At 50.2% G+C, this 15,481-nt stretch overlaps 1 protein-coding gene across 1 annotated transcript in view; it reads left to right on the top strand.

The window, feature by feature from the left end:
• The first annotated feature begins 857 nt into the window (after window positions 1-857).
• The window catches only part of TXNL1 (thioredoxin like 1), a 32,712-nt gene continuing 18,088 nt past the window's right edge, over window positions 858-15,481 (top strand). The window contains exon 1 of the mRNA XM_088476450.1: window positions 858-1,108. Coding sequence (XP_088332576.1) covers window positions 1,011-1,108 — 98 coding nt within the window. The 5' untranslated portion in view covers window positions 858-1,010. The remainder of the gene's footprint in view (window positions 1,109-15,481) is intronic.

The following is a 15,481-nucleotide window of genomic DNA, read 5'->3' as shown; positions in this document are numbered from 1 at the left end:
TAGATGCTGACAAAGCAAACTGGGCATGCTTGCTGACTTTTCAGCTGCCTTCAACCAGGTCAGCAGTGCGGGGTTGTGGTCAGGGCCGTAGGGAGGGTGGTGCGGCCGGTGCCTCCGCACAGGGCGGAATCCTCCAGTGGCACCGGCCACACAATTCCCGGCTCCGGAGGTCTTTAGGAAGAGACCTCCGGCAGTGGTGCACGGTGCACCAAGAACGTCGGCGCACTGCCGTCCAGATACGGCGCTGGTTGTGGTTCTGCGATTACCAGTTTTGTGAAGAGGGGGCGGGACCTTGAAGACATGATGAATTAAAAAATATACTGGTAGGTTAATTGGCTCCCAATAAAATTAACCCTAGTATGTATGTGTGTGTGCATGTGGTAGAGAATATAGATTGTATGTGAATGGCCAAATATTCTCTGTAAAGCGCTGCGGAATATGTGTGCGCTATATAAATAACTGGTAATAAATAATAAATTCAGCACGAATGGGGCCATTAAACTCACCAGACCGCCCACTTTCCAGTTGAGGCACGTCACCGTGGCTCAGCAGGGGGGGGCATCCGGTAGACTGTCTTACTTTTCCTGGCAAGATTACGGGAGCCTTCTGGGCATTCTGGGAGAGTAAACAAGTCTGATGCAGCTGGGACTTGTAGTCCCACTTCAGCAGGAGCCAGAATCTTGACTTAACGCATGTTTATATCTACACATGGAGGAATATACATGAATGGTTTTATTATGATAAACTGTTATAATATAGTATAAGGAGGCATGGTTGCCCTAGTCATTGTTTACGTCACTTCCGGTCTTGGGGGAGAGACGGCTGGGGAGTCATGTCGCTTTGCCAGGAAGTAAGATGGCCGCCGCGAGCGGGGAGTCACGTGTGCCGGCATACCACCGCGGTGCATTGTGGAGGGAGCAGCAGTAGCCAGGGCCCGGCCGTGACGCGGCAGAAACCAGCAGCAGTAGCCGCCCGGTGTGTGAGAGACTGCGGACGGGGAGCTGCTGAAGATGGTGGGAGTGAAGGTGATCGGGGCAGACGCCGACTTCCAGCCCGAGCTGAGCGGGGCCGGCTCCCGTCTGAGTGTGGTCAAGTTCACCATGAGGGGGTGAGTGAGGGGATCAATGAGTGTATGACCCTCTCTTATAGCTCCGACAGCGACCAGGGCGCCGTGCAGCGGAGGGATCCTTCACTGCACAGGGGAGGTGGAGGGGACAGTCCTGCCACACAGGTTCCTCGCCTCAAGAGCTGGCAATCTAAATGAGATATTTTGTGGTCACAGCCTCCAGAGTAGCCCCCAAAATTATTCTCTCCTGTCAGAACCCGTAGTCCTGTGTGATGTTACTTGCTGGGAGCTCAGGTGGAATGGGTATGAAATGCCGGCAGCCGGGAAGCCTTCTGTCAATATACTGACAGCGGCGTAATGATGGTCGGTATACCGACAGGGATTGGGTAAGTATACCTACCCTTCCACATAACCCTCCCTTCTTGTAGCCTAACCCTCCCTGTTAGGTTTTTTTTAACCCCGCTCTAAACCTGACGCTAACCCCGCTCTAAACCACCCCCCCAACCCGGCTAACAGCTAAGACACCCCCCGACTTACCTCGTTCGTGCTGGGTCTGCCTGTATTCCGGCAATGGGATTTCGATGCCTATCTTAAGTCCTGTGTCCGGTTTCCACCGTCGGGATTCAGACTGGAGGTATGCCGTTCTACTCAGCCGCATGCTAACTACATCCTGCTCAGCTATAATTAAGTTAAAAAACAGCCATGGGAACCAGGTCCGAGGGCATGGGGTGGTCCTGTTCCACTGTAGGCTGCTGCACTGTCTGACCTGACAGCGGTGAGGCGGTGATTCCTGTAGTGCACAGGTTCTCAAACTTGGCCATTAGGACCCCAAACAGTGCATGTTTATACCAGGTCTCCTCATAGAGACACAAGTAAAATAATTATCTCCACTTGTGGATCTTTTAAAATGTGTCATTGAGTAATGAGTACACCTGTGCTCCTGATGGGTGACCTGGAAAACCTAACCTGTGTGGGGTCCTGAGGACCGAGTTTGAGAACCACTGCTGTAGTATTGTCTTCACCCTGTACAGTACATACATGTGACATCTACTGCGTCGCCCTGTGCACAATGAGCAAGTTCAGGCTGAGGGGAATCTAGTTTAAAGTTTGTGGACACAGCCTTCCTCTAATCTACGGTTCCCCAGAATCATCTGTCAACTCTCCCTCTTAAGGTTGTTGGGACAATCCACGGGGTAATTCAATTGCAGAGCCTATAACGTTTCTGGTTATATATTTACCGTTGTATAAGAGCTAAAAATTTCCGCTGGAATCCATCTGTCCAGGGCCAGGTTTAGGTTTGTGGGGACACCTTCCAATAAAGTTACGCTGTGCCACCAGGATAGAAATGCTGTGCCACGAGGATAGAAATGCTGTGCCACCCAGTGCCCCCAGGATAGAAATGCTGTGCCACCCAGTGCCCCCGGGATAGAAATGCTGTGCCACCCAGTGCCCCCGGGATAGAAATGCTGTGCCCCCAGGATAGAAATGCTGTGCCCCCGGGATAGAAATGCTGTGCCACCCAGTGCACCCAATATAGAAACGGTATGCCACCCAGGATAGAAACATTAGTGTTTCCGCTAGACCCCAGACAGAGCAAGGAGCTGAGTGTGCAGGCAGGGCGTCACTGCACTCCCTGAAAGGGTGCATGGCCGATCAGGGAGGGTGTGTCCTTGTGACACGCCCCCCAATTCATCACACTTGGTGGTGTGTCCAGCATTTACGGGGGTGCTGGGCCTCCTCAAAGCTCTCCCTTCACGGTGAATAGATGCTATGCGCACATCATCTATTCTCTCAGCAGAGATCTGTCACCCCAACTTTTCCCACCTGAGGCCACTGGCCCGCAGGTGTGGAAGGCACAGGGCAGACTGTTTTAGCAGGCCGCTAAAATGGTAGGGCACATTTTGCCACAGTGCCCCAAGGATAGAAACGTCCCACACAGTGCCCCCAGGATAGACCCATTGTGCCACACAGTGCCCCCCCAGGATAGACCCATTGTGCCACACAGTGGCCCCCCCCAGGATAGACCCATTATGCCAAACAGTGACCCCCCCAGGATAGACCCATTATGCCACACAGTGCCCCCCAGGGTAGACCCATTATGCCACACAGTGCCTCCCCGCAGGGTAGACCCATTATGCCACGCAGTGCCCCCCCCCACACCAGGGTAGACCCATTATGCCACGCAGTGCCCCCTCCAGGGTAGACCCATTATGCCACGCAGTGCCCCCTCCAGGGTAGACCCATTATGCCACGCAGTGCCCCCTCCAGGGTAGACCCATTATGCCACGCAGTGCCCCCTCCAGGGTAGACCCATTATGCCACGCAGTGCCCCCTCCAGGGTAGACCCATTATGCCACGCAGTGCCCCCTCCAGGGTAGACCCATTATGCCACGCAGTGCCCCCTCCAGGGTAGACCCATTATGCCACGCAGTGCCCCCTCCAGGGTAGACCCATTATGCCACGCCGTGCCTCCCCGCAAGGTAGACCCATTATGCCACGCAGTGCCCCCCCCACCCCAGGGTAGACCCATTATGCCACGCAGTGCCCCCCCACCCCAGGGTAGACCCATTATGCCACGCAGTGCCCCCCCACCCCAGGGTAGACCCATTATGCCACGCAGTGCCCCCCCCACCCCAGGGTAGACCCATTATGCCACGCAGTGCCCCCCCACCCCAGGGTAGACCCATTATGCCACGCAGTGCCCCCCCACCCCAGGGTAGACCCATTATGCCACGCAGTGCCCCCCCACCCCAGGGTAGACCCATTATGCCACGCAGTGCCCCCCCACCCCAGGGTAGACCCATTATGCCACGCAGTGCCCCCCACCCCAGGGTAGACCCATTATGCCACGCAGTGCCCCCCCACCCCAGGGTAGACCCATTATGCCACGCAGTGCCCCCCCACCCCAGGGTAGACCCATTATGCCACGCAGTGCCCCCCCACCCCAGGGTAGACCCATTATGCCACGCAGTGCCCCCCCACCCCAGGGTAGACCCATTATGCCACGCAGTGCCCCCCCACCCCAGGGTAGACCCATTATGCCACGCAGTGCCCCCCTCCAGGGTAGACCCATTATGCCACGCAGTGCCCCCCCAGGGTAGACCCATTATGCCACGCAGTGCCCCCCCCAGGGTAGACCCATTGTGCCCCACAGTGCCCCCCAGGTCAGACCCTAGTGTTCACTCTAGATCCGGCGGCAGGCAGGGCACCGGACCTAGAGCTAGGGCACTTCTGCATGCGCGCGCCCTAAAAAGCGGGCGTGACCAAGGAAAAGGGGGCGTGTCTTTGACACATCCCCATTTTGTCACGATTGGGGGTGTGCCTGGCACTTAAGTACATGCCGGGCAGTCCCCAAGCGCCGTGGTCACTGTGAAAGGATGAGCCCGGCTTCCATTCACCGGCAGTGACCGTTGCTTTGCCGTTTTTCCACTGCGGCGCGTGGGTGGAGGACAAGACCCGCAGGCTTTCAGCTGGCGCTGCGCTGGAGGGCAGGCTGCTTTCTGCCCTTCATAAATAGGGCAGGGCGCGGCTACATGCTGAAACAGTCTAGCGGGAACGCTAGACCCATTATGCCACACAGTGCCCCCAGGGTAGACCTATCATGCCACACAGTGCCCCCAGTATACACATTGTGTGGAGGTATAGGTGCCCATACACTAGCAGACATGCACGATTACGACATTGTCGTTCAGTGCAGGCTCATCAATCATCTGCAAACATGCTCAACCTGACGTTATAGTCTGGTTGACTAGCATGTCTTCACGATGATAGATGTCTAAACGACCAGCAGGTTGTTGGTAATTTTAGACATTTTTGCAAACGATTGAACGATCGTTATCGTTCAATCGCTCAACTTAATAGTCTAGTGGATGGGCACCTTTACAGCTCAACCTATTAGTGTTGATTTCTAATGTGTCACAGGACCGTGATGTGAATAGAGCACATAAATCAGAGGCATACAAGGTGTGAGGGTGTATTAGTGTGGGTAGTATAGGTGGGAGTAGTGTAGGTGTGAGGGTGTATTAGTGTGGGTAGTATAGATGGGAGTAGGGTAGGTGTGGAATCTAGTTTAAAGTATTAGTGTGGGTAGTATAGGTGGGAGTAGGGTAGGTGTGAGGGTGTGTTAGTGTGGGTAGTATAGGTAGGTGTGGGTAGTATAGGTGGGAGTAGGGTAGGTGTGTGGGTAGTATAGCTGGGAGTAGGGTAGGTGTGAGGGTGTATTAGTGTGGGTAGTATAGCTGGGAGTAGGGTAGGTGTGAGGGTGTATTAGTGTGGGTAGTATAGCTGGGAGTAGGGTAGGTGTGAGGGTGTATTAGTGTGGGTAGTATAGGTTTGGAGTAGGGTAGGTGTGAGGGTGCATTAGTGTGGGTAGTATAGGTGGGAGTAGGGTAGGTGTGAGGGTGTATTAGTGTGGGTAGTATAGATGGGAGTAGGGTAGGTGTGAGGGTGTGTTAGTGTGGGTAGTATAGGTAGGTGTGGGTAGTATAGGTGGGAGTATGGTAGGTGTGAGAGTTTTAGTGTGGGTAGTATAGCTGGGAGTAGGGTAGGTGTGTGGGTAGTATAGCTGGGAGTAGGGTAGGTGTGTGGGTAGTATTGCTGGGAGTAGGGTAGGTGTGTGGGTAGTATAGGTCGGAGTAGGGTAGGTGTGTGGGTAGTATAGCTGGGAGTAGGGTAGGTGTGTGGGTAGTATAGCTGGGAGTAGGGTAGGTGTGAGGGTGTATTAGTGTGGGTAGTATAGGTGGGAGTAGGGTAGGTGTGAGGGTGTATTAGTGGGTAGTATAGGTGGGAGTAGGGTAGGTGTGAGGGTGCAATAGTGTGGGTGGTATAGGTGGGAGTAGGGTAGGTGTGAGGGTGCAATAGTGTGGGTGGTATAGGTGGGAGTAGGGTAGGTGTGAGGGTGCATTAGTGTGGGTGGTATAGGTGGGAGTAGGTTAGGTGTGAGGGTGTATTAGTGTGGGTGGTATAGGTGGGAGTAGGGTAGGTGTGAGGGTGCAATAGTGTGGGTGGTATAGGTGGGAGTAGGGTAGGTGTGAGGGTGCAATAGTGTGGGTGGTATAGGTGGGAGTAGGGTAGGTGTGAGGGTGCAATAGTGTGGGTGGTATAGGTGGGAGTAGTGTAGGTGTGAGGGTGCAATAGTGTGGGTGGTATAGGTGGGAGTAGGGTAGGTGTGAGGGTGCATTAGTGTGGGTGGTATAGGTGGGAGTAGGGTAGGTGTGAGGGTGTATTAGTGTGGGTGGTATAGGTGGGAGTAGGGTAGGTGTGAGGGTGTATTAGTGTGGGTAGTATAGGTGGGAGTAGGGTAGGTGTGAGGGTGCAATAGTGTGGGTGGTATAGATGGGAGTAGGGTAGGTGTGGAATCTAGTTTAAAGTATTAGTGTGGGTGGTATAGGTGGGAGTAGGGTAGGTGTGAGGGTGTATTAGTGTGGGTAGTATAGGTGGGAGTAGGGTAGGTGTGAGGGTGCAATAGTGTGGGTGGTATAGGTGGGAGTAGGGTAGGTGTGAGGGTGCATTAGTGTGGGTGGTATAGGTGTGAGGGTGTATTAGTGTGGGTGGTATAGGTGGGAGTAGTGTATGTGTGAGGGTGTATTAGTGTGTGTAGTATAGGTGGGAGTAGGGTAGGTGTGAGGGTGTTTTAGTGTGAGTAGTATAGGTGGGAGTAGGGTAGGTGTGAGGGTGTATTAGTGAGTAGTATAGGTGGGAGTAGGGTAGGTGTGAGGGTGTGTAGTATAGCTGGGAGTAGGGTAGGTGTGAGGGTGTATTAGTGTGGGTAGTATAGGTGGGAGTAGGGTAGGTGTGAGGGTGTATTAGTGTGGGGAGTATATGTAGGAGTAGGGTAGGTGTGAGGGAGTGTAGTATAGCTGGGAGTAGGGTAGGTGTGAGGGTGTATTAGTGTGGGTAGTATAGGTGGGAGTAGGGTAGGTGTGAGGGTGTATTAGTGTGGGTAGTATATGTAGGAGTAGGGTAGGTGTGGGGTTGTATTAGTGTGAGTAGTATAGGTGGGAGTAGGGTAGGTGTGTGGGTAGTATAGGTGGGAGTAGGGTAGGTGTGAGGGTGCATTAGTGTGAGTAGTATAGGTTGGAGTGGAATAGGTGTGAGGGTGCATTAGTGTGTGTAGTATAGGTGGGAATAGGGTAGGTGTGAGGGTGCATTAGTGTGTGTAGTATAGGTGGGAATAGGGTAGGTGTGAGGGTGCATTAGTGTGTGTAGTATAGGTTGGAATAGGGTAGGTGTGAGGGTGCATTAGTGTGGGTAGTATAGATGGGAGTAGGGTAGGTGTGAGGGTGCATTAGTGTGTGTAGTATAGGTGGGAATAGGGTAGGTGTGAGGGTGCATTAGTGTGGGTAGTATAGATGGGAATAGGGTAGGTGTGAGGGTGCATTAGTGTGGGTAGTATAGATGGGAGTAGGGTAGGTGTGAAGGTGCATTAGTGTGTGTAGTATAGGTGTGAGGGTGTATTAGTGTGGATAGTAGAGGTGGGAGTAGTGTAGGTGTGAGGGTGTATTAGTGGGGGGAGTATAGGTGGGAGTAGGGTATGTGTGAGGGTGTATTAGTGTGGATAGTAGAGGTGGGAGTAGTGTAGGTGTGAGGGTGTATTAGTGGGGGGAGTATAGGTGGGAGTAGGGTAGGTGTGAGGGTGTACTAGTGTGAGTAGTATAGGTGGGAGTAGGGTAGGTGTGAGAGTGTATTAGTGGGGTAGTATAGGTGGGAGTAGGGTAGATGTGAGGGTGTATTAGTGTGAGTAGTGTAGGTGTGAGGGTGTATTAGTGTGGATAGTAGAGGTGGGAGTAGTGTATGTGTGAGGGTGTATTAGTGGGGGGAGTATAGGTGGGAGTAGAGTATGTGTGAGGGTGTATTAGTTTATGTAGTATAGGTGGGAAGAAGGTTAGATGTATTTATATGGGTAGTTTAGGTTCTAGAGATTTATCGATATGAAGGCTGTGTGAGATTCTGAAGGGGATTCCATAGGTAAGTGAGAGTCTTCCATATTCGCTGAAATACAATGTATACCCCATGCAGTGACAGATCACCGCCCATTGAATAGACGGCGTGTGCATGGCATCTATTCACCATGAGGGGTGAGCTTGGGGGAAGCCCAGATCCTCTGTAAAGTGCTGGGTGCTGTAACGCCCCCTCCTCGATCGGCCACACCCCCTTTAATTGGCCTAATGACCCAATTAAATGAATCAGTTATTTGTCCCCTCCCCTATGCAAATATATGCGATTCACGGGATTACCCACACAAGATAACTGTGGTGCACTGAGTGACAGCATAGTGAGCGGTTCCACCAAGACATTTCAGCAATGGAACAAAGACATCAGTGTAGGTGATCACTACTGTTGGACAGTGACAAGAGATGCCCCAGAAGAGGAATACAAGCGACAAGCAAAGAGAAAGCACCCCCATGAATAGGCCACTATATTAGATAGTACTTTCATATGCTGTATGTTTGTTTCCTATGCTGTATGTTTGATTCGTTTTGTGTTTTTATATGTGATTGATTGAATTAAAACAACTGTTATTTATTTTCTATCAAGAAAATATCAGATTATTTTAAAATAGCTTTTCACTATGACTATATTACTAATGTACATACAGTATAGTGCAAGTAGTGTAGCTCAAAAAATAGAGCTAGTAAAAACATTCTGAAATCATTTTAGTTTTTCTTGACCTCATATTAGTAATGTATGACTATTTTTACGAAGGAAACAATTAAAAGTATTTGTTGTACAGTGTAATGAAACGTACATTGAGTGAATGCGTGTACGTGAGAAATGCTAGATTCAATTAGAAATACCAATTCGCTGGTCTTGTGGCGAAGTTGTGCGATTTTTCTTAAAAAAGTGAATTGGAAGATGTACATGAAATGTAGGGAAACCATCCTGGACGCCGAGAAAGTATCAACTGAAATAGTAGGAACATACGGAAGGCTATTAGTGGAAATAAGGAAAGTACTGGAGGTTCTAGTGGAAAAATTATAGCAAGCAAGGGTTTTTCAGCAAATTAAAGTCTTTCCCGCATATTGGGGTAAAGAATAAAGTCTTTAAAGTGTTTGGGTTTTTTTCAGTGTTTTAATAGAAGTTTGTAAAAATGCATTTTAGCACCCATCTGCAAGTTCTAAAACCCCTTTTCTATCAGTACAACACCTCCACATAACTGTCCCACATCATTTACACCTCCGCCTACCAGTCCCAACATCATTTACACCTCCATATAACTGTCCTACATCATTTACACCTCCATATAACTGTCCCACATCATTTACACCTCCGTCTACCTTTCCCCACATCATTTACACCTCCACATACCTGTACCCATCATTTACACCTCCACATACCTGTACCCATCATTTACACCTCCACATACCTGTACCCATCATTTACACCTCCACGTACCTGTACCCACATCATTTACACCTCTGCCTACCTGTCTCCACATCATTTACACCTCCACATACCTGTCCCCCACATCATTTACACCTCTGCCTACCTGTCCCCCACATCATTTACACCTCTGCCTACCTGTCCCCCACATCATTTACACCTCTGCCTACCTGTCCCCCACATCATTTACACCTCCGCCTACTTGTCCCCACATCATTTACACCTCCGCCTCCCTGTCCCCACATCATTTACACCTCCGCCTCCCTGTCCCCACATCATTTACACCTCCGCCTCCCTGTCCCCACATCATTTACACCTCCGACCTACCTGTCTCCACATCACTTACACCTCCGACCTACCTGTCTCCACATCATTTTTCCACTAGAACCTACAGTACTTTCCTTATTTCCACTAATAGCCTTCCGTATGTTCCTGCTATCTCAGTTGATACTTTCTCGGCGTCCAGGATGGTTTCCCTACATTTCATGTACATCTTCCAATTCACTTTTTTAAGAAAAATCGCACAACTTCGCCACAAGACCAGCGAATTGGTATTTCTAATTGAATCTAGCATTTCTCACGTACACGCATTCACTCAATGTACGTTTCATTACACTGTACAACAAATTAATACTTTTAATTGTTTCCTTCGTAAAAATAGTCATACATTACTAATATGAGGTCAAGAAAAACTAATGATTTCAGAATGTTTTTACTAGCTCTATTTTTTGAGCTACACTACTTGCACTATACTGTATGTACATTAGTAATATAGTCATAGTGAAAAGCTATTTTAAAATAATCTGATATTTTCTTGATAGAAAATAAATAACAGTTGTTTTAATTCAATCAATCACATATAAAAACACAAAACGAATCAAACATACAGCATAGGAAACAAACATACAGCATAGGAAAGTACTATCTAATATAGTGGGGGTGCTTTCTCTTTGCTTGTCGCTTGTACTCCTCTTCTGGGGCATCTCTTGTCACTGTTATGCTATGAATAACAATAAATGCAGCGAGAGGCCGGGCGTGAAGGCAAATGATTTACGCCAAGGCACAGTACCCAGACACTGCGTTTAACTGCCACTAGACAGATAAAAAGTAAGCTCTGACTAGTTACTGTGACTAAAAGCAACTTAAATGCAATGTTAATGAATGATCCCTATTGTCTTGTAACTACCATAAACTGTCCCCCAATAAAATATAGGAACGTATATTAATAATTATTTAATAACAGTAATTGCTACAGCGTATACATATTACACAGTGCTTTCCAGAGACTATTTCAGTCATTCACATCAGTCCCTGCCAGTGGAGCTTACAATCTATAGTTCCTACCACATGGAAACACACACAAACACACACACTAGGGTTCACTTCTGTCAGAAGCCAAATAATCTATCAGAATGTTTTTGGATTGCGGAGTATCCGGAGGAAACTCATACAAGTATGGTGAGAACATACAAACTCAACACAGGATGGAATCTAACCCATGACCCCTGTCCTGTGAGGCAGCAAAGCTTCATACTGCTGATCATAATCCGTATTGCAGGACTCATCAGTTTGTTAATGTTTCAAAGGTCTACATAGAATTAGTCCACGTGTGTGTGTGTGTGTGTGTGTGTGTGTGTGTGTGTGTGTGTGTGTGTGTGTGTGTGTAATGAAAGGCTAATCAGCATTATAGTCCAAATATGGGCGCAGGACGCAGGTGTTTCACTATACAGTAAAGAATCACTAAAACTTAAAATCGATTTAGATGTGACACATGATAGTGCGTGGTTCTGTTATGTGGACATGTCACTGCAGGTCTGTTTAACATTAGTATTGTTATAGACGGGATACGTTTAGGAAGCCAGCGGCCGCAATACCGACCGCCGGCTTCCCGAATCCTCTATGCCACCTAGGGTTAAATGACAGGCGTCTAAAATCTTGACGCCTGTCATTTTCCCGACGCCGGGAGACAGGCGCCTGGCATCCCAATCGAAGGGATGGCGGGCACCGCGAGCGGACAGCCATGCGGGGATGGGGTGGTGGTTAAGTTTAGGGCACCCGGGTTGGGACTTAGGGTTAGGCTCCCCCCACGTACCTGTACCCACATCATTTACACCTCTGCCTACCTGTCTCCACATCATTTACACCTCCACATACCTGTCTCCACATCATTTACACCTCTGCCTACCTGTCCCCCACATCATTTACACCTCTGCCTACCTGTCCCCCACATCATTTACACCTCTGCCTACCTGTCCCCCACATCATTTACACCTCTGCCTACCTGTCCCCCACATCATTTACACCTCTGCCTACCTGTCCCCCACATCATTTACACCTCTGCCTACCTGTCCCCCACATCATTTACACCTCCGCCTACCTGTCCCCACATCATTTACACCTCCGCCTCCCTGTCCCCACATCATTTACACCTCCGACCTACCTGTCTCCACATCACTTACACCTCCGACCTACCTGTCTCCACATCATTTACACCTCTGCCTACCTGTCTCCACATCATTTACACCTCTGCCTACCTGTCTCCACATCATTTACACCTCCGCCTACCTGTCCCCCACATCATTTACACCTCCGCCTACCTGTCCCCCACATCATTTACACCTCAGCCTACCTGTCTCCACATAATTTACACCTCTGCCTACCTGTCCCCACATCAGTTACCCCTCCGCCTACCTGTGTCCCACATCCTTTAGCCCATTACTTAGCTTTTTGGAGAAATCACCTAAAAACTGACTCGTATCAGGGCTTGACTATTTTTTGTTTTTAAATTTAGGAGCCAGACTATCGTTCAAAACCAAATTATATAAAAAACTATAGAACACCACCCATGCCCCTTCAATGGTCTTCAGGCTTCCCCACATTCCATCAGACCCAGATACATGCCTGTCTCCGGTGTACAATTCATAGTATGCCAGTTTATTCTGCCCCACCACAGTGCACCCTATATAGTCTGCCCCATTACAGTGCCCCAAACACATAGCATGCCACACCGCAGTGCCCCCAATAAATAGTATGCCCAATGTTCTCTCCAGGCTGTTTTCTGCGGGCGCATCGCCTGGCAGAAACCGCCTGCCGCCCGGCACTTTCTTCCACTAACCCCCACTGTGGAACGCTGGCTAAAGAGGCCTTCAATCGCTGCAGAAGCCAGCGTTTCCAGTGATGCACTGCACAGGTGACGACATGACGTCACCCGCGACGTGAGGAGCCTGCCCCGCGCGCCTGCTGGATCTAGTTGGATCCAGTCAGCGGCTGCAGGAGTGGCCAGCAAGTAAAGGTAAGTGCTGGGCTGGGGGCACTGCATAAGGGACACTATTAAATCTGGGTGCACTGCATGGGGGGCCAACCTGGGGGCACTGCATAAGGGACACTATTTAAGCCTGGGGGCACTACATAAGGGACCAGTCTGGGGGCACTACTTCAGCCAGGGGGCAATGCATAAGGGCAAAGTTAAACTACAGAGGGCAATTCATAAAGGGGAAAACTATAGGGGGCACTGTATAATGGGCACTTTTGACTGAGAGCCAGTGGGGGAGCAGCCTGAGACCTGTCAGGCTGGATTGGTAAGGGAGTTACCCCTTTTCCCGGCACGCGCATAATTGCGAAGGCCCCCACCCGGCTACTTTTGGATGCCACCCGACTGGAAAAAATTTCTGGGGAGAACACTTGTGCCCCAATGTGGCAATGTTTATAATGTAAATGAAAGTGTACAGGGCGGCAAGGCTGCTGTTTTTGCATCTAATACCTGGGATGGGATCTGAGACACCAGCGGAATGATAGCTGGGCAAGTACCGGACTAACTTGTAGCTGAGCTGCTGCAGGAACATCGGGGAGGAGATCATGTGGAGCTAATCCTGGTGAAGCTGTCTGTCAAGGTCTTTCAAGGAGCTCTGGCCCTCTCTGCCCCCGTTGTTGCTGGCAAGTATACATTCGTGCTCTGCAGGAAAAGCCCATGGAGTACAAGCAGCTTGGAGAGCCAAACCACCCTACGCTGTCAAACAAGTGAGGAAGGGCAGCCAGCAGCATGTCAGAGTGACAGTGACACAGTGGCCCTTCTCCTGGGGTTACTTCTGTGTGTCTTTAGCCAGGAGGGTTAAGCGGACACTGGTACTGTGCAGCGTCGTCTATAGTGTTAGTGTTTGTAGTCCAGGGGTCATTTCCCACTGCCGGCAGGATTCACCGTGTGCCACATAAAAACGCTAAGGTGCCGCAGGTCCTTTATCTTACTCGCTGGCGGGTTGTGCGCTCTGTTGCTAGCCTCTGTGGAGCTCTTCAGTGCACTGACACTGCCGCCAAGGCTCCCGGGTTACGATGGAACCCCTGTGTCCTAGTACCAGCGGTCTGTGTGACCTCAGCCGCTGGCCAGTGAGGTGCTGCGGGACTATCGATGCAGAGTCGCCGTCATGGCTGCCCGGTTGTTAGGTGTGTAACTTACCGGCAGGCCAATACCCTTGTCGACGCTGCAGCAGCACGTTCCTCCAGGACCCGCAAAAACTTTGAAACAAAGCGTCTCCAATCAGAAAATGGGGGTGGGTCCTAATTTGCATGACTACCGCTGGATGCAATAGTTTCGTTTCTAAACTATACCTCACTGCCATCACTGATAGGCCAGGGTCTCTGCAAATCCGGTCACCAGGTGTAAAATCCTAGTCGCCATGGCGATTTGGGAGGTCCCAGAGGTTTTGCGTTGTGTCCTGACATTTTTATATTAAAATAAATATTTTCTTCACCTTTTGACCTACTCGGGGGGGGGAGGGGGGGGGGCTGCGCACAAAATAACCCCAGCGCAAATTTCCTCAGAAAAAGCAATGCGGATTTGGAGTTGAATTACAAAGGAATCTTGCTGTGAGAATGGTTCGCAGGACCCAACTCTAACCTAATTCAATAGACTCCAAGGAATGTGGGAGGCAGCTCCAGCTATCTGCAGTGGAGTGGTCTATACCGCATTCGGTATGGAATCCCGGCTGCCGCATGGCCGGCAGTTCGATTCCCGGCAGCCTGACAAAAGAGCAGAGCCCGGCAGCGGAAGCCCAACAGCGCTGGAAATCACGATCGTCCCTAAGGTGAGTAAAAACCAACCTAACCAACCTCCATAACCCTCCTTAGGGGTGCCTAACCCTCCCTTCCCCGCTGCCTAAACCTAAGTCCCCTGGGGGGTGCCTAAGTCGTCACCCCCACCCCCCCGGGGGTGCCTAACCCACCCTCCCCCTAGCCTAACCCTAAGTGTCCCGGGGGGGGTGCCTAAGTCGTCGTCGTCGACCCCCCCCCCCCCCACCGGGTGCCCTAAACTTAATCCCGCCCCCCGCGGCTGTCCGCTCGCGGCGCCCGGCATCGGGAAAATGACAGGCGTCTACATTTTAGACGCCTGTCATTTAACCCTAGGCGGGATAGAGGATTCGGGAAGCCGGCGGTCGATATTGCGGCCGCTGGCTTCCTAAACGTATCCCGTCTATAACAATACTAATGTTAAACAGACCTGCAGTGACATGTCCACATAACAGAACCACGCACTATCATGTGTCACATCTAAATCGATTTTAAGTTTTAGTGATTCTTTACTGTATAGTGAAACACCTGCGTCCTGCGCCCATATTTGGACTATAATGCTGATTAGCCTTTCATCACACACACACACACACACACACACACACACACACACACACACACACACACGTGGACTAATTCTATGTAGACCTTTGAAACATTAACAAACTGATGAGTCCTGCAATATGGATTATGATCAGCAGTATGAAGCTTTGCTGCCTCACAGGACAGGGGTCATGGGTTAGATTCCATCCTGTGTTGAGTCTGTATGTTATCACCATACTTGTATGAGTTTCCTCCGGATACTCCACAATCCAAAAACATTCTGATAGATTATTCTGACAGAAGTGAACCCTAGTGTGTGTGTGTGTGTGTGTGTGTGTGTGTGTGTGTGTGTGTTTGTGTGTTTCCATGTGGTAGGAACTATAGATTGTAAGCTCCACTGGCAGGGACTGATGTGAATGACTGAAATAG

Source organism: Taudactylus pleione, unplaced genomic scaffold (assembly GCF_031769625.1).
Source record: "Taudactylus pleione unplaced genomic scaffold, aTauple2 ptg000189l, whole genome shotgun sequence".
Lineage (NCBI taxonomy): Eukaryota > Metazoa > Chordata > Amphibia > Anura > Myobatrachidae > Taudactylus > Taudactylus pleione.
This window is presented reverse-complemented; position numbering and strand designations above follow the sequence as displayed.